Source organism: Puma concolor, chromosome F2 (genome assembly GCF_028749965.1).
Source record: "Puma concolor isolate L17-30 chromosome F2, mPumCon1.1.hap2, whole genome shotgun sequence".
Lineage (NCBI taxonomy): Eukaryota > Metazoa > Chordata > Mammalia > Carnivora > Felidae > Puma > Puma concolor.
Genome location: NC_141684.1, coordinates 43,083,996 through 43,093,707, shown reverse-complemented (window position 1 = coordinate 43,093,707; position 9,712 = coordinate 43,083,996). Strand labels below are relative to the sequence as shown.

Genomic DNA, 9,712 nt, shown 5'->3' with positions numbered 1-9,712 from the left:
GATTGTCATGCCTTATATTCTAGGCTGGGGCGAAATGCAGGGAATTCAGTTCCCTGCTGGGCTGGGAGCCGGCCCCACCGGCTATCCTAGGAAACTTGGGCCCACCAGCAAGGCGCGGGGAAGGCTGAACCGCCAGGCTGCCAGGCCAAGGCGGGTCACCTGCCGAGGCGCCAGGGATTCGCGGAAGCCCGGCCGGCCAGGAGCAGCGAACCCCGGGGACCCTAGCGCGTGGGGATGCAGGGGCGGGCCCAGGAGCTTCTTCCCAACCCCGCGGGTCTCCAGCCGCTTCAAAGCCGCCCCGCCCAGCCGGTCGCAGCTCCCTTGCGCCACGAAGCCCCACCTTCCACCCAGCTACCGGGCGCGGTCACGTGAGGCGTGCCGGGGGAACCAATGAGCCGCTAGCTCGGAATGGAAGGGATTGTCTGACCCCCATGACGTCACAAAGCTGGCTGGGAGCGCGCGGCTCTTCCGCCCCCCCTCCTCGACTCAGGCCTGGCCCTCACTTCTCCTCCCCGCCCACTCTCCCGGGCGCAGCCAATCGGGAGGCGGGAAGTGCTTCGGCCCGGACGTTCGGGCGGGGCAGGGTGGCGGCCCGGCGGGGCAGGGAGTGGGCCAGCTGGGGGCCAGGGGCTGCACTCCAGGGAGTTACGCTGGGCGGCTTGGAGGGAGCGCTTGGCGGTGCCACTACTGCTGCGGCCGCTTCCTCGTCGGGAAGAAGCGACTCCTCCCCTGTGTGCCCGGTTCGTATTCCCTTCCCTGCCCCATGCCCGAGCCGCCCAGTCCGGAATCCTCCTCTACGCGCCCAAAGTTGTGAGGAGGTTGCCCGGCACGCGTGGGGAGCGACGGCCGCGGGCTTGCAGAGGGTTGGCGAGCGGTGGCCCGGGCGGAGGAGGGACGAGCCCCGGAGCGCTAGGTGCGCGCGGGGGCGTCGGGGCTACGGGCGGGCGTGGCGGCGCCGAGGGGCCGCCGCGGGCTCTGGGTGGGGGGCGGGCCGGCCGCTGCCGCTGTCAGCGCCGTGGACGCCGTGGAGAACCTAACGCGAGTGCGAGCTCCGAGGAGGTGCGGCGCCAGCTGTATGGCGTCTCTGCCTGAGGGTCCCCCGTACGCACCCCGGAGTCTGGGGTGATCCCCCGGCAGCCTGCCGCGGGCCGACCCCTGCCTTAGGCTTCTGGACCGAAGCCGGCGCTGCGTGGGCCGGGCGGGGTGGGCAGCGGGCGGAGGATGCCGGGGGCCGGTGGGCTCAGCGCCCGGGCTGGATGGAGGGACCGGTCCCGGGGCGCGCCTCTGCTCGCGGCTGAGTCCCCGCCGCCTCGGGCTCCGTTCCTGCCTCTCCAGTGGGGTGGGTTTGTTTGTTTGGTTTCCTTTTTCTCCCCACCCCTTTCTCCCTGCTCCATCCTTTTCCCCCCTCCCTGCCCCACACACGGGGCTGGAGCGAGAGCTCGCCCCTCCTCCGTGCCCGCCTCCCCCGCCGCCGCCTCCTCTAATGAGCATCTCTGCCTTGCTTTCAATGGGCCGGTGCTGCTGTCGCTGCTGCTGTCCGCGCGGGTTGTGGATGTTGTCGGCTCCGTGTTGTGATGACAGGAGAATGTGTGTGTGTCCCGGGCCCAGACGAATTGGTAGGTATTCACTTAACTACCTGCGTTGGGTACCCAGAAAGGATGGTGACTGATTTTGTGTGTGGATGGTTTTAGCTGGGTCGCTGTGGAATTAGGGGTGAGGTAGATAGAAAAAGGGAACAAAGGCATCCTGGACCCGGATAGCTTTGATACCTTAGTGCAGCTTTCAGGTAGGGACAAAGGAAACTAATCAAACAAGTGCTGGCTTGGGGCGTCGTGTCTTCTGAGGGAAGCCGGTTTCTTCATTCATGTAGAGATAACAGGAGCTGTGAAATGGCTAGCATTTCCAGAAAATGCTGAAAAATTGTGAAGTCTTTATACAGGGTGTTTAATGCAATTGGATTACATAAACTGAGGTTCTGACACGTTGAATGACGAGTATAGCTTTTTTTTTTTTCATTTACACCAAAAGCTTTGAAAGCTAAAGAGCTCCGGAGTCGGTGCAGTATAACAGCATTTTCTAATTAATATGGTCCGTGGGTTTATTGAATGAAGTAGAATCGTTTCTTGGCACAGGCTCTGTCGAGCCCATCAGTAAGAATGGATGGGTCTCTCTCCTGTTTCGGGTTGCAGTGCATCTTTTCTTACTAGTCATTGGCAAAATGGGTCAAATTTGCCTAGGACTAAGATACTGCATATAACGTGGATCAGGGATAGGAACTTTTCAGTGAAACTGTGGTCAGAAATCACTTGAAAATGTGACAGTCCTCCAGTTTACCAACACTGTACCTTGTTGCTGTTCTTAATTGCCTAATCAAGAGCTTTCTACTTCATTAGTTTAGTGAGTTTGTCAGCAAAAGTTTTGATCTCATGGGGTTTTGTTGTTGTTGAATCACAGGATATTCAGAAAGATACTCAGAGTTTTTGAATGCTCACTTACGGTTTGAAAAAGCATTTGCAAGCACTTTGGCTTGTGAGGATATCTGGTCTGATGGAGAGACTATGTCATGTGTACTGGTGATGATACAACACTCATGAATCACAGAGCAGGGTTTTCATGAATTCCATATTCTCTAAGAATTTGTCTTTTGAAGGTATGCTGGGAGTTGGGGTATTGGGATACATTCTCAGTCCATATGCTAAGCTCCTGAAAAACTGAAAGGTACAATCGATAAAATCCACTCTGCTTTTTTTTTTTTTTTTTAATCTCAAGAACTTTCGCCTCGAAGGAAAAATGTAATATGTTATCTGAGTATTGCAGTGTTTGCTGTTTGATTTTACATATTATTCAAAGCATCTGCTGCATGAATCAGTTCTTTTGCCACAATATTTCATTCATTTTGCAATCAACTACAAAAGCAGAAAAATTGTCAAAACGGAGGAATTTAAGGAAAGTGCAGATTTCTTGGACTTGTTATTCCTTGGTTAGACATACAACGAAATCCTGCTGCTCATCTATCAAACCCCCCTTGCAAACACATACACACACACACGCACAAAGTAGTACTTTGATTTGGTCTGCATTCCATACAGAAGCAAACATTTCTTCTTCCTATAAAAGTCTTAAGTTTTAAAGTAAGCACAAATACAAACTTATCTAAAGTTATGGAGAGGGGTGCCTGGCTGGCTCAGTCGGTGGAGCAAGTGACTCTTGATCTCGGGGTTGTGAGTTCAAGCCCCAGGCTGAGTGTAGAGATTACTTAAAAATAAGATCTTAAAAAAATAATAAAATTATGGAGAAAATTTCTCTTAAAATGGTCATCTGTTTATATTTTTAATAATAGAAAATCTTTATACAAAGCATGAAATGAGTTAATGTGCTTTCTGCATGCAAATCTAACAAGGTACGGTTTATGTCTGGAAGCCAGAGTCATGTGGCACAACATTTGAGCACATCTCCTGGCTCAATCATGTACCCTTAACCTTTGGATGACTTTCAGGTATTTACTTTAAAGTGCAGAGATTTATATGGTTAGTCTTGATAGATTCCTGTTCATCTGGAATTTCTTTTTTTCATTATGGCATTTCAGAATGCTTATTTAGTTATTGATCTTCTTTCCAAAATTCTAATCATTGCCTTCTGTTGTATAATCTTATCTTCAGTTTTTAAAACAAATCCCCTCTGAAATAGTGCATTTGAAATAATGGTGCTTTCTATCACTTGCAAAAGGGGTTCTGTATGCCCAGCTTATGCAGTGCTCATTACAGAAGCAAACAAGAATAAGTTATTATTCGGTGTTTGGTTTTCTCTGCTCTCACACATCCCACTTATCACTTCTCCAATTACTCTTCAAAAGAGGGTACCTGAAAATAATGTAATATATAGCTAACAATCTCTGATACTTGTAAATTTTTTTTCCTTAATGGGTTCAACCTTAAGAAGGAATTGCTGACATTAAAACCCACATGGTTTTGTTTTCTGTATTATTTTTTGTTTACTGCATTTGTTTCCTTCTTTAACTCTAAAGTCTATTTCTTTATAGGCCAAATGAGTTATTTGAAGCAATACCTCAACAATTCAGGGGAAATAAATGTTAGAAGGAAGAAAGTTTTTTTCCCTTGCATAAGTTATCTGGATTAATGATGCACATTCAATAAATTTTCTAGATAAATGTCCAGCAAAATATTTTCAGTGTCACATAGTGTCAGTGATTTTTATTTGGATTCATATGTGTACCTTTTCTATACAAACCTTAGACTATTAGACTATTATTTCACTATTCTTTATTGCTTCCTTAAGGCAAATACATACTTTTATTTTAAATGTAAGAGAAAATATTTTTCTAGGGATTGAATTCTACCTCGATCCATAATGGATGAAAATAGTGTTTCTGTAGCTTTCCCTTCTGGCTGATTAGCAGGGGAAAATGCTAGCAAGTAAATTAAATTACAGAACTGAGACCATTTACTTTACTAACAAAGCCTTAGAGCTACTAGCATACTTAAACTTCTTTTTATCACAAAGCGTACAGTGATTAAACAACGAATAAATGAAACCTGCATTTGATTTCAAAGCCTCACTGCAACAAACACTTATAAAGGCATAGAGACCCAGAAGAGGCCTTCGGTAGCATCTGCTTCTGTGTGTTCACTTACAACCTAGGGAAGTGAGGCCCAAAGAGGTAAGCTCACATTTCTAGGATTATTTGGCAAGTTGGTGGCAGACCTATGTCCCTGAGCTCACCAAATTGGCGCAGTGGTCTAGAGAAGCGTAGTTTGCAAGACCGTCCACTGGGGCACAGGAAAGGAACACTGGCATTTCTCTTTTTATTCATCATGTAATTTTTTCCCCTATATCTGCTGCATATATATGTCCATACTATATATGAACATAATATTAATTTGGTAGTGTGTGCATATGACTTACCAAAGAATTCATGAGCATACATATGTCGGGGATGTATTCTGACACCATTTTGGTGGTAATCACGTGTAATCAAATGTTACCATTGACCACAAATCTGGAAACGGGATTTTCGTCATGGGAGATCCAGGGCCTTTTTAAGGATAGAGAGGGAGAAGAGTGGTTGGCCAGGTAGACTGCCACTGCATAATGTTATATAATCTTCGTCTCCTCAGCTTTTTCCCAGCCAGATCTGTTGTATGTTCTGCACAGTCTGTGCTGCAGAAGGAAATGCGAGGAAAAGAGAGAAGTAAAGCTAGACTCTAGTCTTGGCTCTATAAGTGATTAAGAATTGGGCTTTAGCAGAATATACCCTGTGGAAGTAGTACAGGAGAGGTGTATAAAATACAGTGCTTTCTAGCGCCGGGCTTAGCGTGTAGATTCACCTGCTAAATATTTGTTCTCAAAGCAGAGATGGATGAAGTGATCTGAAATGTAACTCTTCTCTCTGTGTGTGTCTGTATAATTGCTGTCTAGGAATCCCCGTCAGAAGTGCCAGCCTGCCGCTGTTCTCTGATGCCATGCCAGCACCAACTCAACTGTTTTTCCCTCTGATCCGTAACTGTGAACTGAGCAGAATCTATGGCACCGCGTGTTACTGCCACCACAAACACCTCTGCTGTTCGTCGCCTTACGTTCCTCAGAGTCGCCTGCGATACGCACCCCACCCAGCCTATGCCACCTTTTGCAGGCCGAAGGAGAGCTGGTGGCAGTACAACACCCAGGGAAGGAGATACGCCTCCACGCCGCAGAGATTTTACCTCACACCCCCGCAGGTCAACAGCATCCTGAAAGCCAACGAATACAGCTTCAAAGTGCCAGAATTCGATGGCAAAAACGTCAGTTCCGTCCTTGGATTTGACAGCAATCAGCTGCCTGCAAATGCACCCATCGAGGACCGGAGAAGTGCAGCTACTTGCTTGCAGACCAGAGGGATGCTCTTGGGGGTTTTTGACGGCCATGCCGGCTGTGCTTGTTCCCAGGCAGTCAGTGAGAGACTCTTTTATTACATTGCCGTCTCCTTGTTGCCCCATGAGACTTTGCTAGAGATTGAAAATGCAGTCGAGAGTGGCCGGGCACTGCTGCCCATTCTCCAGTGGCACAAGCACCCCAATGATTACTTCAGTAAGGAGGCGTCCAAATTGTATTTCAACAGCTTAAGGACTTACTGGCAAGAACTTATAGACCTCAACACTGGGGAGTCTACTGATATTGATGTGAAGGAGGCTTTAATTAATGCTTTCAAGAGGCTTGACAATGACATCTCTTTGGAGGCTCAAGTCGGTGATCCCAATTCTTTTCTCAATTACTTGGTGCTTCGAGTGGCATTTTCTGGGGCCACCGCTTGTGTGGCCCATGTAGATGGCGTCGACCTTCACGTGGCCAATACCGGCGATAGCAGAGCCATGCTGGGTGTGCAGGAAGAGGACGGCTCTTGGTCGGCAGTCACTCTCTCAAATGACCACAACGCTCAGAATGAAAGAGAACTGGAACGGCTGAAATTGGAGCACCCAAAGAATGAGGCCAAGAGCGTGGTGAAACAGGATCGGCTGCTTGGCTTGCTGATGCCTTTTAGGGCTTTTGGAGACGTAAAGTTCAAATGGAGCATTGACCTTCAAAAGAGAGTGATAGAATCAGGCCCAGACCAGTTGAATGACAATGAATATACCAAGTTTATCCCTCCTAATTATTATACACCTCCTTATCTCACTGCTGAGCCAGAGGTGACTTATCACCGATTAAGGCCACAGGATAAGTTTCTGGTGTTGGCTACTGATGGGTTGTGGGAGACGATGCATAGGCAGGATGTGGTTAGGATTGTGGGTGAGTACCTGACGGGCATGCATCACCAACAGCCAATAGCTGTTGGCGGCTACAAGGTGACTCTAGGACAGATGCATGGCCTTTTAACAGAAAGGAGAGCCAAGATGTCCTCGGTATTCGAGGATCAGAATGCAGCAACCCATCTCATTCGTCACGCGGTGGGCAACAACGAGTTTGGAGCTGTAGACCACGAGCGCCTCTCCAAAATGCTCAGTCTTCCTGAGGAGCTTGCTCGGATGTACAGAGACGACATAACAATCATCGTGGTTCAGTTCAATTCTCATGTTGTAGGGGCATATCAAAACCAGGAATAGTGGGTGGGTCTTACCCTGGCAATTTTCAAATGAAACAGATTTAAGGGGCAGATAGATTTGTGAAAGATACTAATATAATAAGGGTTTCCAGTAGGTCACTAAACATTTACCCATTGATACTCTAGCTGGTCAACTCCTCCAAATTGACTTTGCGGCAGGGTGGCAGGATCACGAGGGTCTCATTCTGCCTAGCTCGGACCTCACGGCACCTGTGATTGAGGCGAGTCCGTTCCTTGTTGCAAATGTCTCATGACATTGGCTTCTTTTATCGATCTGAGAAAATCAAGATGACCTGGCAAGTAGGATCTTGAATAGGCCAAAAGCCAGGATCTTGCTGGGCGTATTCTCTTGGTAAAAGGGAAGAAACATTCTGTTCACACCTGCAGACCCTTCTCGTCACTAAGATTCCAATGTACATGAGAATGTTTATTTATTGCATGACTTCCTAGATATACAATCTATGCATTATTCATATAAATTTATTTTAGCCTGAAGTGGTTTTCAAATCCAGTACTTAAGCCATAAATGACTGAGAACCAAGCAGTCTGAATTTGTAAGTGTTTGTGATTATTTGACTGGAATGCTTCTTAAATGGAAAAACAAACTACTCCCTTCACCACCCCTGGTTACCTAATGTAATTGAAACTTTTTGTGTTTTGCCACATGCTTGAACACAGTGTTTTTAGTTTGGTCCACTCTTAGATTGATGTTAAATGAAGAAAAAAGAATTATTTTTTTAGTTTGTATTGATGAAATGATTTCATTTAGTTTGAAATAAAAAGATCCAGAATAAAAAGAAGAGACTGTTGAATTATTGTCATCTGTAGCCACCAAGCACATCATGCTTATCTCGTAATCCCCACAGGCTTAGCATGCTGTGTGTGGTGGGTAGACTGTTCAGGAGATCATCCTTCCAGTTTAGTCGTGATAAGAATGTTCCGCACTTTTTGGAATTAAGTTTAAATATCAAATTGGGGAGTAAGATTTAATATTACTTTTGGTTATTGAGACCAGGGAGGGAGTTTTTGTTTTTCTCCATGTAGACATAGGTCAGTTAAAATATTTGGTTTAAAAATCACTAAATGCTTTAAACATGTTGTAGCTTATAAATAGGAATTTAAGATATATACGTGAGAAATTTTCAAAGGTAACTGTTGTGCATGCCTGATGCTTAATAGAACACTTAGTAGCATCAAGTGTTGTTTGCAGCAGTCCCTGTAATTATATGCAGTCCCTTCTAATGCTGTATCAAAATAAATGAAAATAAACATTCAGATTGGCTTTTGGGGAGCTTTTTAATATGCATCAACGGCATTTGTTCCTGTATTTAATGGTGATCTGTGTACAGCTGCGCATATATTTTCATCACTTATTCTAGCATCACTGGTAAAAGAATGGCTATGACTATGTTTGATATTCACATAGATTTTAATACAACTCATGATCAGCTTTCCCTCGTGTAATCAGTTGAGGGGTGTTTAGGAGTCCTTCTGATTTCTGTAGAATATGAACTGGTTGTTCAAGGACTCCCTCTGGATTGTGGACACTAAAGCAATGTAGAACTGACTAAAACTTGTTCCAGTTGAAAAACAGACTCAGGAAGATTGTAGTTCAGAGCATCGTATAATGTTTATTTTCTGAGGGTTTTTTTTTCCCCCCATCTTTCCCCCTTAATTCAGCTTGGAACTTTTCTTCCAGGCAGCATCTTGGAAAAGGGAAGGCTCTACCATATATTTATTTCTAAATGTTTTGACAGAGATGTCATCTTTTTAATGAAATATATGTAGACTGCTGTAGCAATGAAAACCCATTTCCAGGGGCACCTGGGTGGCTCAGTCGGTTAAGTGTCTGGCTTCAGCTCAGGTTATGATCTCTCAGTTCATGGGTTCGAGTCCCACATCGGGCCCTGTGCTGACAGTGTGGATGGAGCCTGCTTTGGACTCTGTGCCTCCCTCTCTCTCTGCCCCTCCCCCCCACTCTCTCTCTCTCTCTCTCTCTCTCTCAAAAATAAACATTAAGAAAAAAAACACCATTTTCAGGCTACTATTTGAATTTCTCTTGAACACCTCTACTGAAGAGTTCCATATATATACTTAATAGTCTCGTCTCTATTTAGTACAGTATGTAGAAATTTAGTTTCCAGTGGTCACAATCAAGATAGTAATTCTTATTTCTTGCACAAGAAACTTGGTCTGCAGTCTAAAAGTTGGTCTACTCTTTAGAAATGAAAATGCAGTGTGGAAATGAAAATAAGTGGATGTTAGATACCCGAATGTACTATCATCTAAAAGCAGTTGTAATTTTATTGTAATTGGCTGTCACTGTGATGTGATATTTAAAAAAACACGTGAACTTTCATAGTTTAGCCTTTCTTAAACTTTTTTTTTATTATGGAAACTTTCTAACACATATCAACCTCTGTATTTATATTTAATCAGTGGCTCATTATATTTATAATACGCCCTTAACTAAGTGGAATGGTGGTATGTTTCACAGTACTTGGTAAAAAAACCTGTGTCTTATAAAAGATGTATCTGTATGAAGATGTGTAAAGTTTATAATATTGGTCAGAGAAATGCCCACAGTGAATTAAAGCTTCATATCTGCTTTCTGAA

General features: G+C 45.2%; 1 protein-coding gene across 7 annotated transcripts; it reads left to right on the top strand.

Annotated features, from left to right (window-relative positions):
* Positions 1–606: 606 nt before the first annotated feature.
* On the top strand, positions 607–9,712 carry PDP1 (pyruvate dehydrogenase phosphatase catalytic subunit 1). 7 transcript variants are annotated; one of them, XM_086695967.1, is made up of 3 exons: positions 610–740; positions 1,582–1,616; positions 5,437–9,712. In XM_086695967.1, exons 2-3 carry the CDS (start codon positions 1,586–1,588, stop codon positions 7,095–7,097), a joined length of 1,692 nt encoding a protein of 563 aa, XP_086552093.1. In that variant the 5' UTR covers positions 610–740; positions 1,582–1,585; the 3' UTR covers positions 7,098–9,712. The 7 variants fall into 7 exon arrangements, with proteins under 7 accessions (XP_086552097.1, XP_086552093.1, XP_086552099.1 ...); XM_086695970.1 differs by lacking the exon at positions 610–740 and adding an exon at positions 898–913; XM_086695969.1 differs by lacking the exon at positions 610–740 and adding an exon at positions 1,042–1,059.

Coding starts and splice junctions, on each gene's coding strand:
- PDP1 (XM_086695967.1), top strand. CDS start 1,586: ATGTGTGTGTGTCCCGGGCCCAGACGAATTG. Junction 1,617..5,436: donor TCCCGGGCCCAGACGAATTG/GTAGGTATTCAC, acceptor ATTGCTGTCTAG/GAATCCCCGTCAGAAGTGCC.